General features: G+C 52.1%; 7 protein-coding genes and 1 non-coding gene across 8 annotated transcripts; 2 read left to right on the top strand and 6 right to left on the bottom strand.

Moving 5' to 3' along the window:
- Window positions 1-155: 155 nt before the first annotated feature.
- BO79DRAFT_142442 (GMC family oxidoreductase) lies at window positions 156-2129 on the bottom strand (the record flags this gene model as incomplete). Its single annotated transcript, XM_025678280.1, has 1 exon — window positions 156-2129. The coding sequence occupies one exon, from the start codon at window positions 2127-2129 to the stop codon at window positions 156-158; it is 1974 nt and encodes a 657-aa protein (XP_025541574.1).
- A 403-nt stretch (window positions 2130-2532) lies between these two features.
- On the bottom strand, window positions 2533-2605 carry BO79DRAFT_t74. The gene has a single exon. It is a non-coding gene; the product is annotated as a tRNA-Lys (tRNA).
- Window positions 2606-3764: 1159 nt separating this feature from the next.
- On the bottom strand, window positions 3765-5686 carry BO79DRAFT_208175 (proline permease PrnB). The gene has a single exon (XM_025682333.1). It carries the CDS (start codon window positions 5453-5455, stop codon window positions 3791-3793), a length of 1665 nt encoding a protein of 554 aa, XP_025541573.1. The 5' UTR covers window positions 5456-5686; the 3' UTR covers window positions 3765-3790.
- A 531-nt stretch (window positions 5687-6217) lies between these two features.
- BO79DRAFT_236476 (uncharacterized protein) lies at window positions 6218-7825 on the bottom strand. The gene is made up of 2 exons (XM_025684583.1): window positions 6998-7825; window positions 6218-6945 (listed from the first exon to the last, which is right to left on the bottom strand). Exons 1-2 carry the CDS (start codon window positions 7738-7740, stop codon window positions 6429-6431), a joined length of 1260 nt encoding a protein of 419 aa, XP_025541572.1. The 5' UTR covers window positions 7741-7825; the 3' UTR covers window positions 6218-6428.
- A 254-nt stretch (window positions 7826-8079) lies between these two features.
- On the bottom strand, window positions 8080-9860 carry BO79DRAFT_280822 (Zn(II)2Cys6 transcription factor domain-containing protein). The gene has a single exon (XM_025688090.1). The coding sequence runs from the start codon at window positions 9749-9751 to the stop codon at window positions 8090-8092; it is 1662 nt and encodes a 553-aa protein (XP_025541571.1). The 5' UTR covers window positions 9752-9860; the 3' UTR covers window positions 8080-8089.
- A 517-nt stretch (window positions 9861-10377) lies between these two features.
- On the top strand, window positions 10378-11681 carry BO79DRAFT_280818 (uncharacterized protein; the record flags this gene model as incomplete). Its single annotated transcript, XM_025688089.1, has 3 exons — window positions 10378-10938; window positions 10989-11512; window positions 11678-11681. 3 exons carry the CDS (start codon window positions 10378-10380, stop codon window positions 11679-11681), a joined length of 1089 nt encoding a protein of 362 aa, XP_025541570.1.
- A 209-nt stretch (window positions 11682-11890) lies between these two features.
- Window positions 11891-13157, bottom strand: BO79DRAFT_169765 (glycoside hydrolase 5 family protein; the record flags this gene model as incomplete). Its single annotated transcript, XM_025679498.1, has 3 exons — window positions 11891-12190; window positions 12250-12378; window positions 12434-13157. The coding sequence occupies 3 exons, from the start codon at window positions 13155-13157 to the stop codon at window positions 11892-11894; spliced, it is 1152 nt and encodes a 383-aa protein (XP_025541569.1).
- Window positions 13158-17634: 4477 nt separating this feature from the next.
- BO79DRAFT_191510 (sugar porter family MFS transporter) lies at window positions 17635-19660 on the top strand. Its single transcript, XM_025680832.1, has 2 exons — window positions 17635-18777; window positions 18834-19660. The coding sequence occupies exons 1-2, from the start codon at window positions 17803-17805 to the stop codon at window positions 19485-19487; spliced, it is 1629 nt and encodes a 542-aa protein (XP_025541568.1). The 5' UTR covers window positions 17635-17802; the 3' UTR covers window positions 19488-19660.
- Window positions 19661-19678: the final 18 nt, after the last annotated feature.

The following is a 19678-nucleotide window of genomic DNA, read 5'->3' as shown; positions in this document are numbered from 1 at the left end:
CATGAATGCTTATGTTAACATATTCTGAAGCCTATTTTTGTCCTACACAGAATCTCTATCTTGGAAATCGATGTTGCACTCATCGCCATTTTTGTACTGAATACAGTTGATAAACCTAACCATTTCAAGTTTCAAACATCTCCGACCACTCCTCCCTAGGTCTTCCCAGCATCCTCAATAACCGACTCCGCAATCTTCACAGCCATGGCATAAAACACCGTCATAACATGCGACGACAGCTGCGTCGGCGGAATCGATCCATCCACCACTCTCAGCCCCTTCACATCATACACCTTAGCCTCCGAATCAACCACACCACCAAGGTCCCTCTTCATCATAGAGCACGTACCCACCCCATGATAATTAGCACGATAGTTCTGCTTCACATAATCGGCCCATTGACTCAGATTCGCCCCCTGTGGCACATACCTCCCCGGAACCTGCTCCTTGTCCACATACTGTTTCATGTCATGCGTATTTGTCAATTGCCGTGCCAGCCGCGTAGCAGCAGCTTGGCCGTACAAGTCTAGGATGTTTTCGAAGTAGCGTGGGTTGTATTCGAAGCTGCGGAGGTAGGGGTCATTATCTAGGATCTTGACGTACCCCCGGGTGAATGGGATGAGGTTCCACAGGTCGAAGTGGGTGCTGTTATCGGTGTCGAGGAATAGCTCGGCGTAGGATACTTTGTCGGTTAGGAGCCAGTCTCGGTAGTTCTTGTACTGTTTTAGGAGGTTGGCCTTGTCGGGGAATCCGTGGCCTTTGACTGCGTGTTCGGCCCATTTGTCCAACGCTTTGTCGTCATTCAGGATCTTTTTCATCTGTTCAGCTTCGTCGCCGAAGATCTCTGCAAAGGTTGCAAAGTAAGCAGCTTGGCCTTGGCCGTTCCCTGCTGGTTTCGGCTTGGTAACTACAGAAGTAGTTGTTTGATCTTGCAGGTTATATCCCACTGGAAGGTCCAACTTCTGTTTGATTCCTGCCGCATCAAGCCAGGTTTTGGGGCCAATCCCCGACCACTGCAGGATAAGAGGAGAGATGGTGGATCCTGCAGCCAGAAGGACTTCATTTCTAGCCCAAGCATCCCACTTCCACTCCGGCTTCTTATGCACTCCAAACTCCACACCCTTCGCCTGCCACTTTGCCCCCATCCTCACAGCCGCACCACTATCCAAATGGACCTTCCCAACCAGCTCCCCCGTCAAAACAGTGATATACTCCCTCAACTCCTGATCATCCAAAATCGGCTTCAACCACGACCTCGCAGCATCTGTCCTCACCTGCTCATTAGTGAGCGTATTCAAGAACATCGACACCCCAGTCGGATTTCCACAACACAGATCCTTCTGATTCACCACCCCACTATACGTCTTCTTCACCGTGCTCATCAACGCCCCTATCAACGGCGACCACCCATACCCCCGATCCCTCGCCCCAACCTTAACCCTCCCCTTATCCGGCTCCTTATTATGACACTCAGTATCAAACCTATGCAACGACCCCTTCGTAATATTATCCGTCTTCGGATCCCTCGGCACCTCAATCTCATCCATCTTCCCCTTCAGCGCGTCCCAACTCCACCCCGTATTCCCAAAGACCTTTTCCCACGAATCTAGCTGCGACTTGTGAGGTCTCGTCCACGATCCGCCATTAATTAGTGTTGACCCTCCGAGCCCATTGCCTGACCGAACGAGTCTGATATCCTTATCTAAACCGGTTTCCCCGTCGTTCCCGACAAGCTGCGGACTAGTCTCATAGGCGTGGTCAACGCTGCTGCCGAATACTTGGCCGTAGGTATTGAGATCGTCGATCTTGGGTCCGTATTCCCAGGCGTAGAACCCGCTTTCGATTACTAGGACGGTGTATTTCTTCTCCGAAACTAGCTTTGCGGCGAGAGTTAGGCCGGTGAGTCCTCCGCCGGCGATTATGTAGTCGAAGGTTTGGTTGTGTATTGTGCGGGGGTCGTCCGTGATGCCGTGGGGGATGGTGTTGGTGTTGATGTTGCGGTTGGGGTCATCATGGAGGTGGTCTTTGGGAGTGAAGGACAGTGATTCAGTTGGCTGCAGAGGGGCTTGGAACTGCTCTGCCAGGACATTGGAGAGAAGTAAAGCTGGAGCAAAGAAGATCAGCTGCATCTTGGTGATTAGTGCAGCCCACGGGGTCAATTTTGCATTAGGCAGGTTAACCATCTGGCCGTCGTTTGGTCGACAATGAATGAAGGTAGACGATATATGTCCCAATTTTTTAGCCACATAAAGGTAGACCGTTCCAGACCTATACTGCTGCCATGATCAAGTGGCTTATCCATAGTCTAAAGTCCAGGGTGGCATGTTGATAGCTGATGGCCAGGCCCTACGCCACTTGTTCATGTCGCCAGCTATAGAAAAGCTTGTTGGCATAATAGGAGGCTAAGACATTCAGTTGAATAAGCACTGACCTCACTACTTAACTAACAAATTAAGCCTTGGCGACCTAGTGGTTAGTTAGTACTGCAAGCATCTTGGGGGTGTGGGGAAAAAAAGGAAAAGCAAAAAAGAAAGCCCAACGCGGGGCTCGAACCCGCAGCCTTGAGATTAAGAGTCTCACGCTCTACCGATTGAGCTAGCCGGGCTAGTTCGGTGAAAGCAGAATCATAAAACTGCCTTATAAACACTTGCTATAGGGGGACAGGGTTTTCTACTTCGTTAGACTCGGGGAGTCATGATAGTGGGCCTGTGCATAGAAAATGAAATAGAACATAGACGGGTAGAAAATGGCTACAGGTGTGTATAGAATACTACCAATTCGGATCGGAAGTCATCCATCACCTAATGTTTTCTATTTCGTCACTACTAATCTATTCTCAAGAGCTAGATTCCCAAACTGTTCACAGTAGCCAGCAATATTGCCTTTGGTGGTGGATGTCGAGCCGGGCCTGGATCGCAACCCGCTCGTTCCACTTGCTGGGGGGTTTTCACTCTGCCATGCAATGGCTGACGCTGAGCATCATGAACCTGTTGTCCTAGACATCCCTATCACATTCCACCTAAAGCGTAGTGATTGATTATTGAGCGTGTAAACACAAACGATCATGAGTGACGATACTTTCGTGGCTTCATATCTGACATACCAATGACCCCGACTCCCAACTCTATTTTTCTTCGGCCGAAACACACCACAAACAACCACGATATACATCAAAGTCTAGATTCAATTCTACTATCAAATAGGTCCGTATGTACCAACCATTGATCGGAGTTTCTAGCTTGTTTCAGCTTGTTTCTCCAAGGCCAGTTCATACGCCGTTGACCGCTCTACCTTGTTAGCAAGTAAACAAAGTCAAACACTTTTCCAGTAGTAAAAGCACCCTCATTACCGGAATATATATACCCTCCTATTTTATTGGCCCTCCTACCCATTTCATACTAATGCGTCCTACCATCCAATCAGTTCCTGTGCGACACGCACTTGCATCAGGCAGGTGTGCCAGTTCACCTTTCAGCCCGACATGTGTGCCCTACCTATGGTATATAGTTATCCCCAACGCTCTGATACAGCATGCCTTTGGCATGACATAGTCCGAAAATATGTTCTTACACCCATGGTTATTTCGAATACATAACATACCGGTCTGCGATGCGATCGACATGATGGTTGTCGTCTGGTTATATATATTTATACTACCCATGATACCACTTCAACGGATGAAAGACGATGTTCAATCGAGGGAAGTTTGAACGAATATGAATTCAACATGAGAGGTGATATTTAGCTAAATAACTATTAACCTAGCAACACAACCCAGCAGACATCCCAACTACTCCACCAAAACAGCCAACTTCTTCCACCACGTATCCCTCACCCTCTCGGGCTTCTCCGCCTCCATAATCTCCCTCAAACCCGTATGCAAATCGACCTCCTCACTCCTCCACGCCCACGGATCACTCCAGTACACGATGCGATGAACAGCATACAGCACCACGAACGCGGGGATACCGATATACGCCGTGAAGAAGTTACTCGCGGACCACTCGGACGGGAAGAAGCAGGTGAATCCATTGATCAGGGCAAGGAAGGTGGAGCCCGCCAGACCGACGTACATACCCCATGGCTGCATGCGCGATGAATAGGGTTTCTCGACGCCCTGCACTTTAACGGCTTTGTTGAAGCGGAAGTACACGACACTGCAGCAGAACCAGGAGATGAAGCCGGAGGTGTTGGTGAAGTTGATGAGCCAGTTGAAGACGGTGTAGCTGCCGCTGCCGACGGCCATGTAGGCGAGCAGGGAGAAGAGGGAGGAAATAGCCACGGCGAAGTACGGCACGCCCCAGCGGTTGCAGGCTTTGAAGATGCTGGGGGCGTTGCCGGAGACGGCGAGGGAGTAGAGTGAGCGCGAGGACATGTACAGGAAGGAGTTGCCGGCGGACCAGGCGGAGGTGAGAATTGCGGCGTTGACGATGCTGGGGAGGACGGGGATGCCGGCGTTGGAGATTGCCACGACGAAGGGGGAGGAGGAGGCGTCGGTGCCGGAGCCGGCGGTTAGTTGTTTCGCGTTGGAGGAGCAGATGACACCGATGGCGAGGGCGGCCAGGACGTAGAAGATGACGAGACGGTAGATGTATCGACGGGCGGCTTTGGGGACGTTGCGACGTGGAGATTCCATTTCGCCACCACTGATGACAACTAATTCGGGCGCGAAGATGAATGCGATGGCCGATTTGACGATGCACTGCAGAAGGCCGACGAAGCGACCGGCATCACCGGAGACGAGGTAGGTGTTCATGACTCCGGGGTCTTTCCAGTAGTGAAAGCCGAGGCGTTGGCGGTTGGGACCACCGCCCCAGAAGAGTATAAAGGACAAGAGCAGCAAACCGACCAGAGTGATGATTTTGATCCCGGAGAACCAGAACTCAGTTTCGCCATACACGCCCACCGGCAGACAGTTGAGAAGGACGATAACAACCAGCATGATGGTGATCCAGACAGCCAGATTGACGTTCGGATGCCAGTAATCGATGACCATGGAAGCCGCGACAATCTCGTACGGCACCAATATTCCCAGCGAGTACCAGTACAAGTATCCCATTGCGAACCCCATACTGCGCGAGACGTAGCGAAAGCCATGATAGCTCATTGTTCCACCGTGAACGGGCATGTAGGCGCCGATTTCCGCGATTCCCGTGACGAGGGAGAAGACAAGGACTGAAATGAAGATATAACCGAGCAAGAGGGAAAGAGGACCACCGATATGTAGCGCCTGACCAGATCCGACGAAGAGACCGGTACCGATTGTGCCTCCCAGGGCCATGAGCTGGACATGGCGGTTTTTGAGGCCACGCTGAGTGACCTTATATCGTTCATCGAGCAGGTCGCGCGCGATCATCTCATGCAAAGCACCCGATTTCAGATCACCGGCTGCGATGCCGGACTCGGGGTCCGGATGTGATGTGGACGCCATTTCTGGTTTCTCTGATGAGGCCATGGTGTACGAGACACTGCGAAGGGGAAGGGAGGCGAGGTGAAGGTGAAGGGGTGGACATCTCAAGGTGACGGAAGAGCAACGTCGTGCGACGTGCCCTGGTTATAAGTAACGGGAAAGCATAACGCTGTCCTCGTACCACTCGTGCCCTTGGCATGACATCGCTTACAGTAGGACAATCCCCGCAACCGAGACGGTCAGTGGCATTAACCAATGAAATACGTTGGATTCATGACGGTCGGAGACATCCAGATAAATTGGGAATAGACGGGACAAGATAAGAAGATGCGGGGGAAATTAAGTTGCTGGGCGTGATTGGTGCTCGCGTGATAGTGCATCGGGCTCAAGACACGCTTATCAGCCACTCTTTCACCTCGCTTCCTTTGCCAATGCGCTCCTCAAACCGGCCACCGGAAGGGCTTATGCAGGATTCCTGGTGAGGTGCAGCCTTGTGGCAGCTCTTCCCCTGACTGGTTGCTGTGGCGTCCCGTGCCTCGGTTCTGTCTAGCGTGTCTCGTCCTGCCCTATCCCAGTCCAGCTGGCTATCGCTTCCTCTCGTATCGCCGAAATCCTAGCCTCGCCCAGGGTCTTGATGCCCCTGAACCCTCTTTTTAAGCTCTCCCAACGCCTTCTACCGGTCCGGCCACCGGTCCGGCTGCTCGGTGGTGGTCGAGAAACGGTCATCCTATTCGGGGAGCTACCCGGTGTTGTACATATGCGCCATGCAGGCGTTGAGCCGGATCAGGCTCGCTTAGTTTGGTATGTGTTTCATATGATAAGAAGTATACTGAGCCAATCTTTGCCAGCTTCTGGCCTATGTCTGCTCACATGCCGGCCATTGACTAGTAATAGACAAGTCACTGATAATAACACCTCTACACCAAAGACGGGTGCAACATACATGCTAGCCTAGCCATGGCTTATTGGCCAAGCACGGTATCTCCTAGATAGCACTCAACCGGCTATCGCCCGGCAACTAGGAGTAATTATCACCACCCCATCCCAGGAATCGATCCCACTGCATCACGACCACGCCACGCTCCCGTCTTTCTCTCCCCAATGAATCAAGGAGCTGCATCTCCGGTGCCGTCAAGATCCTCCCCTCCTGATTCCGCTCCAGCGCCGCCTGCGTCACCGCCGGGGCCAGCTCATCCGCTATGGTCGCCTCATCGCGATGGCGCGCATACCGCGTTTCGCCATCCTCGACTCGCGAGAAATACCAAACTGATCGAACGATATCGTAGCGACGCTCGAGCAAAAAGATAACTGGCCACGCGAGGATCCACACCTGTAAGATGATACAGAGAAAGTACACCCAGGCATTGTTGCGTAGCTTGTTCACCCAGTGGGGGTTGTATACTATTAAGTCGCGATTCGCCATGTCAACTGTGATGCTGATATCGCCTCTGTATTGCAGACTGCGCAGATGGGATGTCAACGAGGAAATGAGAACAGAGCCATCAAAGCCGACGATGCTGCGGGAGAATTTAAACCTGCACAAGTCAGCATGCCGTAGGTAAACGTTTACTACCTGGGGAAGCGCACGATTTGACAGAAGACGGATCATCGCAGTATCGCTCACACCAGCCCATCAAACTAGGACCTCCCTCGTCCTGTCGCACCAACCCGGTCGCCTCGTGATCGAGTCCTTCCTCCAGTTGCACGAATCGTGAGCGTAGTCGCTCTCCCACTCGCTGTCGGATTCGCTGTCCCAGTGGCCCTTTCCTTCGGCCCGACCACGTCTCCGACTTGAATCGTCCCCCACGGTAGGTCTTTCGCGTATCATTATCCCGCACGACACTCAGCACATGCCATCCATCCTGGGTCGGGTCCAGGTCCAGTCCCAGGTCATCGTCGTCGCCATACTGCTGGGTTCCATGCTCGTGGCGTATTATGTATCCGTAAAGATCAACCTTGAAGGAAAAGTCCACGATCGTCTCCTTGCGATCCTCCTTGCGATGGTGGTCGTGGCGGGTCTCGGTGTGGGAACCGCGCACGGTCAGGTACGGTCGCGGCGGGAACTCGGCTTGCTGGGTGATGAGGGCATGCAGGGACGAGGCATCTTCGCTGAGGGATGGGGCGAGGGTGATAGTAGAAGAGTCGCGGTTGCCCGAGTGGACGCTGTGGTAGGGTTGACTTTCAGGAATGGGGGCATCGGGGAGATGAGGAAAGGAGAAGGTGGTTGCAGGTGGTGGAGGTGGTGGTGCTGGCCGGGAGGCGGCGGGGAGATTGGGATCACTAGCCACCGTCTCTTCGTAGGATGGGGGAAGATCTTTCGGTCGGCCCATGTTGGGGGAGTATTGTCAGTGACTTTGGGGTTATGTGCTGCTCTGGTTCTGAATGAAGATAGATGAATCAATCCAGCGATATTACTGTGCAGCCTAAAGATCTGGTGTTGTGAAGAGTCAGAGAGTAAGACGAGGCTGTGTTGCAGGGCAGATTCGGGCTTGGCGGCGAGGCTGTCCATTGCGGCCTCAGGTTGCTGCTTACTTTGGGGGATATGCTACAATTACAGAATATTGCAAAATATTGACATAGGTATCATAAACGTAGTATTAATATAACCATTAACCTCGTTGCACTTCATCACGCGAAAATGCACTACAGGTAACACTGAAAGCACATTTAGAAGGATCATCATATAAACGCGCCCTTTCTGACCCTCCTCGCCAAATCATCTATCTTCCCATCTAAATCTGCGTGTACAGACCTATCCAAAGGATAAATTCTCCCACCAGCATCACTCGCCTCCTCCAACGGAATACGGAGTAGCTGCGTGACACGCAGGAACTGCTCGCGGATCCACTGAAGCTGTCCGGGTTGGAGAAAAGACACCATTCCCTGACCATAGTCCTCTATGAAGAAGACCACCACACGACTCAGCATACTCATGATATGCCACGGCCCTTGGGCAATAATATGGCTTCTGTGCTCGTCTTCCGACTTTTGCGCGGACTTTTGCTGGTTGGCGTTTCCTAGTAAGCGATAGCTAGGAAGCCGAATTGATGGGTCGGTCAAGTCGGGGATACTCAGCCATCCGCCTTGGTTTCCAAGGTAGAAGGGCACACTGTAGCAGACCGAGTCGATAAGCCCCTGGAGAATGTACTTATATTTGGCGAAGTCTTCATCTCCCGTTGAGGTTCCAGCATCTAGATGCGCAAGACGCCCTGGTGGGTTCGTACTAAGCGAGCTGAGAATGATCTTGACGAGCAAGAGGCGTTGAGCGCGCCATTCATTCCATAGTGTTCCAATCTGGCATGAAATATAAACGTCGCAGTTGGAATTGTAGGTTGGTATCGATGGGTCAAGGGCACTTCCATCCGTGAGTCTCACCGGGTGCAATTGTTGCGGGACCTTTTGTGCCCAAGCCAGAAGTTGTTCGTCAATGCGTTTTGCCTCGGCTATCCAATTTCTGGGAACCTCTGCAGAAGACACAAAGCCGTTATGTGCAGCATGCTGCCAATAACTTGCATGTAACTCGGCAACAAACGCGCCGATTGCATCCAGGGCGGGCCCAAAATTACCTGGTGCAAGTTTCGGTTCTATGCACCCAATACGAGAATGGGCCGTGCTCTGCAGCAGCCGTTTCTGACGTATCGCCGAGGAGATCTCAATATGCAGGATATATCGCCGAATGTGGGCCATGAGTGACCCATCGGGACAATTCTGATCGGTAAATGGGAGCAGGGAGACGGCTGCGTCGTGGTGGACCCTTGTGGCTGATTTACTCCCGTATATGACAGCGAAATTTTCATAGAATTGCAGTGCCAATACTGCTAGAATGGTTGCTGGATTTGTCCACTCATTGCGATCCTCGATGGTCTTTCGAAGACACTTGATGGCCTGGGCATACGTCTCCCGTGATGCTCGGGAGCTACTCTCGTGTCGCCAACGCGACATGATTACCGAAGCCGTGGCAGTCACGGCGAGTGAGAGCGCCGAGTTCTGCTTCTCAAAAGCGTATACTGGGACTAACATCTCGAAAAACCCACGGGAAGATTTCATGTCGCGACCCATGATGGCGTAATGCCGAATGAAGAATGGTACGGTAGGGTCGGGGTCGGATAGCGATCGCAAGCAAGGAACCAGTTGCTGATTCTGGGCCGCATGCCTCAAAGCAATGTCATTGCACACTTTGGAGGTTTGATCTTTGAACCTTATCTTGACTGGCTTCGACTTGTAGCCCCCGCAGCGGAGGTTGAGGCGTTGACACGAGTAACATTCTGGCTTCGCCTCGTCACATTTGACCCGTCGTGATTTGCATGTAACGCATCCTCCAGAGGGGCCGTAATTGACCATATTGAGAGTGGGGGTGCCCAAAGTAGCGATGGTATTGCGACAGAAGGAACAACTCTAATCGTTCATGAGTAAATGGATTAAATAGGGGTCCATCATGACAAGGCTGAACTTCGGCCCCCACTCATTGCCTAAACACAATGCAGAATCAGGCTAGCTGTGCGGAAGCTGCAACTGCGGCTGAGATTCTGTCCAACGGGGTAGGGTCTTGGCCATGTCTGTCGCAAAAAAGATACCCAGTTGGGTATAGTGTGGCACTGCTATAACTTTAAACATGCTTGAGTCTGGGGTTTCAGCTGTCCAGATAAGCAAATCTATAGGGTTCGATCTGCCAAGACTATCAATAGCTGAGCCTCTGTCGGGTTACAGTTTATCTTACGGTGCTGATTAAGGTCATCCCATCGCAAAACCCTTACCCGTCTGGGAAATGTAGATGTCTTCTGAAACGATGCATCGCCCGCAGGAACAAGAGCCCGGGGCTGTTAAAAGTGTGCTCGAGCACGAAAGATGTATAAAGTCACCTTCTCAGTAACCACCAACATGCTTCGACTTAATCACATTGCAGAACTCCACCCTCAGAACCTCGACTTATCCTATCCCTCCTCGAGCACAGCTTTCAATCCATCAAAATGGTCAAACCCACCCGCCCCCCAGCCAACAACTTCGTAGCCACCGCCCGAAAGATCTACAACCCGATCGGCTTCGCCAAAGGCTACAACTTCATCCTATGGATGATATCCGCCGGCGCACTCCTGGGCTTCTCCCTCGCCCGACTCATGTACCTCAACTTCGACGGCATCTTCTGCCCAGCAGACCAAAACAAAGCCGATGCCCTCCCCGGCGAATGCTTCTACTACCAAGATACCCGCGGCCGCGTCGGCATCCTCCTCCACCTCGGCGCCATCCTCCCAGCCTGTCTCCTCGCCTTCCTCCAATTCGTCCCCGTCATCCGCCACAAAGTCATCCTCTTCCACCGCATCAACGGCTACCTGGTCATCATCGGCTCTTTCACCGGCATGGCCGGCGTGCTAATGATAGCGGAGCATAGCTTCGGCGGTGGCGTGAGCATCCAAATCGCCCTCGGCGTGGCACTCATTATCTTCCTTAGCTGTATCTGCATCGCTTATTATAATATCAAGAGACTGCAGATCGAGCAGCACCGCGCGTGGATGATACGTGCTTGGGTCTGCGTATGTCCCTTACCTTCTCTCCCTGAATACTCCGTACTAATACCCAACAGGGCGGCTTCATCATAACCATGCGCATCATCGGCATAACCACCAACAAAGTCCTGGTTGCCCTCGCCCCCAATCAATACTTCGTTTCCTACTCCTGCTCCGAGATCTCCTTCATGCTAAACGGGAACCAATCCATCGTGCAATCCCTCCATCCGTCCTGCACGGGGAGTAATCCGAACCACCACGTTCTCGTCAATGCTTTCAGCTCCAATGGAACAGGTAATGTGGACCAGGCTGCCGCTGGCCTCGATATCAGTTTCAGTGCTGCGGCGTGGCTCGCGGTCGCTATTCATGTCTTTGCGGCCGAGCTGTATCTCCATCTTACTCCGGCTGAGTCGGCGAGATTGAGGAGGGTGTCGTATCAGAGGCAGTTGGAGGCGGGGATGAGGAGGCCTGGGAATATGGGGTTGACGGCGGAGAGGGTCGGTGATGCGGAGCCGTTTTTGATGGTTAAGGCGGAGGAGAAGAGCGAGGGGGGTGGGAGTGAGCATGAAAGTGAGGTGGAGCTTACGAGGGTTGGGGGGAGGTATGAGAGGGATTAGATGGGTAATGAGGGTGGGGATCTTAGTTTGGGGTGGGTAATACGGAGTGGTTATAATGATGGCTTATGATGGGATTGGGATATATGTTTGTTTGTTTTCTTTGTGTCTTTGTTTCTTGGGTTTTCGATCTCAACTTGTTTGATGTATAGATAGCATGTTTCATCAATATACCCAGTTCCAAAACACACCCAACTTGATTGACTGATATGCACTGTGTTAATCAAAGCGATGATTTGCCTCTCGAATTGTACCCTATCCAAACTTAACGTTCAGTTATCACCCTTCACACCCTCCCTCGGGCGCATTCTTATGTACACACCCCTCATAATGTAGCAACTAGATATATCCACATCTCCCTATCCCTTAGGTGCTATCAATAGCAGCCACATGATCCGTGACCAAACATTCATAGTCGCTCGTCCCATAGTAGATAGTATTTCCATCATCCGGCGACTCGCCCGTGCTCAAATCATCACCGTACTGCCAGAACAGATCTGCGCTGACGCCCGTCGTGTTGAGGGCTGTCTTCTGCCACGGGCTCTCCACGCTGCAGTGGTTCGAGGTGACGCCGTATTCTTCCAGTAGGCAGGGCTTGCCGGCCGCTTTGCACGCCGCGCCGTGCGCGCTGATCCATCCGTTACCCCAGTCGTCGGAGGTGCCCCCTTCATTATTTGTTAGTTTGGATATTGATGGGGAGAAGACAGAAGGGGGAGGTGCGTACAGCTATCAGGATACAAGTGGAGGGTAGCAAAGTCAATAGTATCGATACCGAGGTTCATGGTGAAGTTGAGACCCTCGGCGAATTGGTAGGGGTAGCTGCCGTCCGAGTCGGTGTTGAGGCCAAAGCCCTCTACTTCTCATTAGCACCCACCTTATCTTAGTCTCGAAGGTTTGGGGACACTCACCATCACCAATACAAACCATATGATCGGCATCCAACCCCTTAATAAACTTACTCGTCTTCTCAATCCAATCATACAACACGGTAGTATCACAACTGGGACATCTCGGCTCATTCGCCAACTCCCACGCAAATACCGCAGAGGAGTTACTATACCGCTCCACGACCGTCTTAATGTACGTCTGATACGCAGATTGCATCGTATCACTGGTATAGAAATCCGTCTCGTCGGATCCGCCATATGCGCTCACGTACGCGGACATACCGCCGTAGTCGGTCCAGTAGTTGACGAAGTTGATGATGAGTTTGATGCCGTGCTGTTCGGCGGACGAGACGACGTAGTCGAGGCGCTGGAGACCGTCAGCGCCAGTGTTGATGGTTGATTTGCCGTCCTGGTGCAGTTGGTACCAGACAGTGCCGGAGGAGGGCTGCGTGGTGACGTCGTTGAAGCCCCATACGCGGAGAATCTTGAGTCCGGACGACTTCAGGTGGCTCATCACCAGGTCGACATCCGAGTCGTCGGTCAGGAAACCGATCCAGTAACTGTTCGTTCCGGCGAAGTAGCCGGTTTCGCCGTCGATGGTGAATTGGAGGCCCGAGGTGCTGGCGAAGGAGGTGGAGGCGCTGGTGCTGCTGGTGCTTGGTGCAGGAGAGGCTTTGGGCAGGGCCGTGGAGAGGTTGGCCAGCGCCAGGCTGGCCAGGGTGAGAAGGGAGCTGGAGAGCTTCATTGTGGTGGTTTGCTTGGCTGTATTGTTTCTTTTCCTGGGTTTATTGAATGATGTGGGTTAAGCTGCTTTATAGCTACTCTGCCCGCTGCCAGTCGGTTTCTGCTACACGGACGACGCTCCGTTCTGAAATAAGCAGTGGCCTGTAGGACGACTGGGAAGGGGTTCTGTCTCCAGTCTTGGACCTCCAGATACCGAGTTGAGAACGGAGCGGTGACGATCATCGCGGCAATTAATCAATCTGCAGATACAGGTGTTTTGTCCGTGCTCGATTCGGTATGGCGAGACCCTCTGCGGTGTGTTTCAGGTGATCTGAGTGGTGGGATTCTGCATCAGGGATCGCTGGTGGGGATGATGTGTTACATCTGTGTAAAGATAGTTTGATGAAGAGTCTGCTGTTGCTTTCTATATTTGTTGCTGGGTTGGTTTCAGTTGTGGGTGGATGGTGGATGGCCTGATGGGGTGCGGATGGGTGCGACCGGCGATGAGTGGCGGTTGCTTATGGGTTATTGATGTCAGTGAGAAGACAAAAGATGGACAGGTGGGAGATATGAGTCCAGCGTAATAAACTATTTTAAGATATCGAAACAGACGAATAGTTTCTGCGATAAATGGCTTATTTCTCTCACCGGTCGGCGTGGGGCACTCTGGATAACCACGTGTGTGGCAGCGGGAAGATCGGCGGGATTCCAGTGCGTGTGACCCCAGGAACCACTGGAAACCATCCACAAACAAGGGAAAAGGAAAACAAAGTATGATTGACAGTATCTCCATTGCAAATCACCTGTCAGTGTCGTTAATACTTTCTGCCGAGGGGGACTTGTGTAGTGGGTTTGATGATGTGTATAACGGTTTTAGTACCATCATCCCTACTTCCGCTCTCACTTGCTACTAGTACTACTACTACAGATTATATATATTCAAGCCGACATGTGGTACTAGTAGGTATGCACACTGACTAGCCCTGGCACCTTTTGATTATACTAGTACTATGTGCTGTCGTCATATTAAAAATCGTAGTTAGTTGTACTTTGAAGTTGACAGTGATTTTGATGTCTGATCTATGTCGGTATTGATTTTCTTGTCTACAAGCTAGCGTATCTACATCATACCTATTGGGTCAGGTTACGAGGATAGTGATGTCTCGAATACTATTATTGAATGGTGTTTACTTTCATTGATTTTTCATTTGCTATCAAATTACAGAAGGTTATGCAATAGCACCAAACAAGACGTAACTGGAACAGTACAGTTGTACAACGGCTTGACCAGAATATACTGGCATAAGGACTAGCTACGAACCATATGACATTGACATCGAGGGCATACTGGCCAAACATTGTTAAGAGATTAACCTAGTTAGTCTTATCCGAAGATTTGCCGAAGACCACCAAAGCGAAGGAAACCAGCAAGTTCTACTCCTTCCCCAGCCGGAGTAGCCCTTTGCAAGAGCCTACGACAGAATCACCACCCCAGTCCGAGTCTAATAGTGCTGACACCTTAAAGCCGAATAAAAAAAATTCAACCTCATCGCGTGGCTCGGAGTTCACCCCACCCCCTCATCTCCTCATCGTACTAGACAGGCAGTCGTCCGACTGCAATGCATGAAGCCGGACAACAGAGGGTAAAGTATGATCCGGAGCGCAGGGCTGAACAACCCCAGCACAGTCCCTGGAAAGAAGCCAGAGACAGAGTTTTCCATCCAGATCATTGATGATTGGCTCTTCTTCCGCTGTGTTGGTCGGGCCGATACTAGAGAATACAAGCTAGCGAGGCGGCGTTAAGCATAATTGACTGGGTTAATATCGGCGTAAATTGCGGTACAGCAGGTGACGAGCCGATGCTCGGGAGACATTCCTCCAGAGTTCGGACGTGGAAAGGAACAGTCGGAAAAATGTTTCTGAGGAGAGAAATTGTGGGAGGCGGCATGTGGGGAGAAACAGATGTACCGAGCGGGGTGCGGGTTGGGTGTCTGTGGACTGCCGTAGTGTGGTATGGGGTAGGGTTAGTCATCCAGTGTTGTGTCAACAGATGACTACATTTAGTTAAGATATTTATCTATAGATTATAGGATATAGATGATGATGTTGATAGATAGAGTTTGGATGTAGATCTGTCTCTGTCAGGGGTAAGCTTATAATTAGCAATTCCCAACGCTCTTGTGGTGACAGGGTGGTTTCTGCATTGTCCATGTGTTTCCTGACATCCCCAGCCTGGAAGTAAGGAGCGGCACCCCACGGAGAGGCAGATGCAGGGACAACACCCCAGATACCCTGTTTCCCTCCCACAAGTTGCAACATCATGCTGTCTGCATATGGCACCATCATCGGTCATGTTTCTGTAGTCGGCTGACCAGATCTCGGTCGAGTGTATACTTGAATCTTCTCACTTGGAATCTTCGACCAGGATCTGGACTCTCGTCGCTACCGGGTTCCGCGCTACTACGGAAGTGGCGCTGAGGGCTGCCGGGAACCAACTTGCAAACCAGGATGACATTGTGGCTGCTGTTCCAGAAAGGCGGAGGAAAGCTGGGCCGGGCCTCTCCAAGTGTCCGAAGAAACCAAAGCAGGCAGGTTCCACGGGGATTCTGTTAGTCAGTTACATAGTCAGCCGGGGTGCCGCCGGAAATTACGCTCCCCCCATATGACATACGTCATCTTGCATTAGCCGACCACGTGTAGTAACCAACCCTAGCCCTCTGGATGACATCTTTTCCGGGCTGCAAGTCTATTAGTCATGTCCCCCCGGTCGCATGGGGGAATCTGGAGTGGTCAGGGACCATCCCACGCGAAATGAAGGGGATGGAGGGGAAAGAAAAACAACGCATATTATCGCTGATCACCCTGCGTAGTGTATTTTGATTTGCATAGTAAGATTATCGGTCAATATCCTAGTGGTAAATTGAGCACATCAAGTCAGCCCGCGTCGTCATGCCAAGGTGCATGCCTGCAGTTCGCTGACGATGATGTTGCAGCCAAGGCAGCCACAAAGCTTCATTGGATCCGGTGGATGGTTCCAGAGCCAACCAGTGGTGTCGCCGAGTGCCACTGAAATTCTTGTGTGTGTGCAGTCGGCTCGGTCGGGATTCTGTGGCAGCTGTGCGCGTGCAGGTTTTCGTTTGTTGGCTGAGTAGTCCCTCGTCATGCCGTGAATCGGGGCCGATTCTCTCGGTCGGCCGTGGTCAGTCCCAGACGTTTAGGGTTGGAATTTTCCTCGTGGGCGCAGCACAATTTCGGGCAGGTGACCGACAGAAATCGGGATCGCTTAGGATTGGAATCGGTACAGAGTTGTTTTGGAATAGCAATGGCCACATCTACAGTTTCCCCAGAATATGCAGAAATGTATCTGAGCGTAGTTCGATCATGATAATGAACTGACGTCTACTAACCTCCGCATTTTCCCCTCTTTTCCCCCCCTGCAAGGATAAGAAAATCCGGGATATCGACTCACCGGTCAACGAATATGGGAATCTCCAGGTTGGCATCTCCGGCCCTCCAGGAAATCCCTGCGTTGGGCTCTCTCTCTCTCCCACACTCTCTCCAGTCCACACTTCCTCCACCTCCAGTCCGTCTGCTTCCGAGCCAACAAGCGGCGATTTGCCCTGCCGAACTCTGGAGGCCTACCCGATTCGGTTTAGGGCACCGGTCTAGTCCCGAAACAGTGGGTCGCCTCTTTCTCACTAGCCTCGTGACTGGAGAAGGTAAGCGGCTTCTCCACGTTGGGCAAGAATCCCTTTCAATTAGTAGTAGTATTGCTCGCCTCCCCTTCCTCTTTCAAGTCTTGCCCTCCTTCAGCTCGCTTCTCTGCAAAACCTGGCTGAGACAGTTGTAAGCAATGACACGGTATCCCGTCTTATCATCCCGACAATTGTACAATACGGTGTATAGTCATCTCAATCTATAGACCTATGAGTCTATCATCTATCAAAACAGGCTTCTAAACGACGCCATATCATTCTGCCTTCTTCCACCCCCCCCCGTTCCATGGCTATTCTCTTACATGCGCCTCCTATCCGTTCCCCATTCTGATCCAATAATGTTGATCCGTTTTCATCTCCTCCGGCTAAAGTTCTGTCGCCAGACGCCAGTGCCGATGCGCTGAGCCAACGAGCGTCCGCCACCCGACCCTCCTTGCCCCGAAAGGGCCGTGGAACCCGAAGTTATGCCTGCTCCCCCTGGTACGGCCGGCCCTTCCCCAGCATTTCGGCTGTTCTGACTGGTCTATCGGTTTCGGCCGGCCGTCCATTCTCACTGGTTGACGGCCTCTCGCTCATGAATCGTCTTGGTCGGTCTCCCCCGGCGGCACTCGCTGCGGTGCTGCATCTGATGTCGGCTCTCCACACGTCGGCTCTGACGCCCCCCTCCCCCGTGGATCTCTTTTCCCTGGTGAAATTTTTCTCTCTGTCGTCTCATACGATGGAGGACATAAAAGGGCTTGCATCTCCCCAGATTCGGGCACTTTTCTATCTTCCATCTCAACCCCGACAATCATCACTTATCTTGACTTTTACCCTACGGTGATCTTCAACCAATCCCAACCTAGGGTCTCCTCCTATTACTTTATTTACTATTTCCTCTTCTTTATCTTGTCTTTGACTTGACATCCTTCCCCACTGACAAACAAACAAAACATCCTCCACGTGTCCACCATGGGTGTCGAAACCTCCGCTGACCACGGGGAGCATATCTCCCCGGCGGTCGCTCCTCAGCAGCACTCCAGCCAGGAGTCTTTCCAGAAGCCTCTTGGCGGTGTTGACACCCCTGTCCCCCGCGTGACCCTGCGGGCCTTCGTCATGGCCGTCTTCGTCTCTATGGGTGGTCTCCTCTTCGGTTATGACACTGGTCAGATCTCCGGTTTCGAGCAGGAATCCGACTATCTCCGCCGTTATGGTATGCAGAACGCTCAGGGCGAATGGTACCTGAGTGACGTCCGCTCCGGTCTCTTGACCAGTCTTCTGTCCATTGGTACCCTGGTCGGTGCTCTCGTCGCTGCCCCCATCGCCAACAAGATCGGCCGCAAGTGGTCCATCACTTTCTGGTGTGTTATCCTCATGGTCGGCTTGATCGTCCAGATCTCTGCCCCCTCCGGCAACTGGGTCCAGATGGTCATGGGTCGTTGGACCACTGGTCTGGGTGTTGGTGCCTGCTCCCTGCTTGTTCCCATGTACCAGGGTGAGAGTGCCCCCCGTCACGTCCGTGGTGCCATGGTCAGTTGTTACCAGCTGTTCGTCACCTTCGGTATCTTCCTGGCCTACCTCATCAACTTGGGTACCAACACCCTGGAGGGTACTGCCCAATGGCGTATCACCCTCGGTCTGACCTTCCTGTTCGCCATTGTCCTCGGTGGTGGTATGGCTTTCTTCCCCGAGTCTCCTCGTTTCGACTTCCGCCACGGCCGCGTCGACCAGGCCCGTGCCACCATGGCCAAGCTGTACGGTGTGCCTGAGAACCACCAGGTCATCCTCCAGGAGCTCGACGAGATCCAGAACCAGCTCGAGGCCGAAACTGGCAGCGAGAAGTGGTACGAATTCCTCACTGCGCCTCGCATGTTCTACCGTATCTGCCTGGGTATGGCCCTGCAGACCCTCCAGCAGCTGACTGGTTCCAACTACTTCTTCTACTACGTATGTATTCCTACAAACATCTTTACACAATGGTTCATCATACTAACATCTCATAGGGTACCACCATCTTCAAGGGTGCCGGTCTGTCCAACAGCTTCGTTACTCAGTGCATTCTGGGTGCCGTCAACTTCGCTTGCACCTTCGGTGGTCTGTACACCGTTGAGAACTTCGGTCGTCGCAAGTCCCTGATCTTCGGAGCCCTGTGGATGTTCGTCTGCTTCATGATCTTCGCTTCGATCGGTCACTTCATGCTCGACGTCGCCGAGCCCGAGAACACCCCCGGCGTCGGCAAGGGTATGATTGTGCTTGCTTGCTTCTTCATTGCCGGATACGCCATGACCTGGGCTCCCATGGTCTGGACCATCACCGCCGAGCTGTACCCCTCCAAGTACCGTGCCCAGGGTATGGCTCTGGCTGTTGCTGCCAACTGGGCCTGGAACTTCCTGATCGGTTTCTTCACTCCCTTCATCACCAGCGCCATCGACTTTGCCTACGGATACGTCTTCGCGGGCTGCATGTTCGTCGGTGCCTTTGTCGTCTACTTCTTCGTCATGGAGGGTAAGGGCCGTACTCTTGAGGAGCTTGACTGGCTGTACGTCAACAAGGTCAAGCCCTGGAAGAGCAGCAAATTTGAGATCCCCGCTCTGCACTCCTTCCAGTACGAGGAGGAGCGCAAGCAGTCTCGTTCTTACCACGCGGAGAACGCGTAAATATCGGGTTAGGAGTTTTGGGAGATTGTCTATATGTTGATGGATATGTCTTGCATGATACTATTGCATGTTTGCATGTTGCATGATTCGCATGATACCTTATTATTTTATACCATGTACTGTTAATTTTTTAGAGTTGATGCATCAACTGGATTTCAAAATTTTATTCTTCGAGTGATTTTCTTTTCGTT

This window comes from Aspergillus costaricaensis (genome assembly GCF_003184835.1).
Source record: "Aspergillus costaricaensis CBS 115574 unplaced genomic scaffold BO79scaffold_9, whole genome shotgun sequence".
NCBI classification, from domain to species: domain Eukaryota; kingdom Fungi; phylum Ascomycota; class Eurotiomycetes; order Eurotiales; family Aspergillaceae; genus Aspergillus; species Aspergillus costaricensis.
Note: the sequence above shows the minus strand (reverse complement) of the source record. Positions and strands in the feature narration are given on the sequence as shown.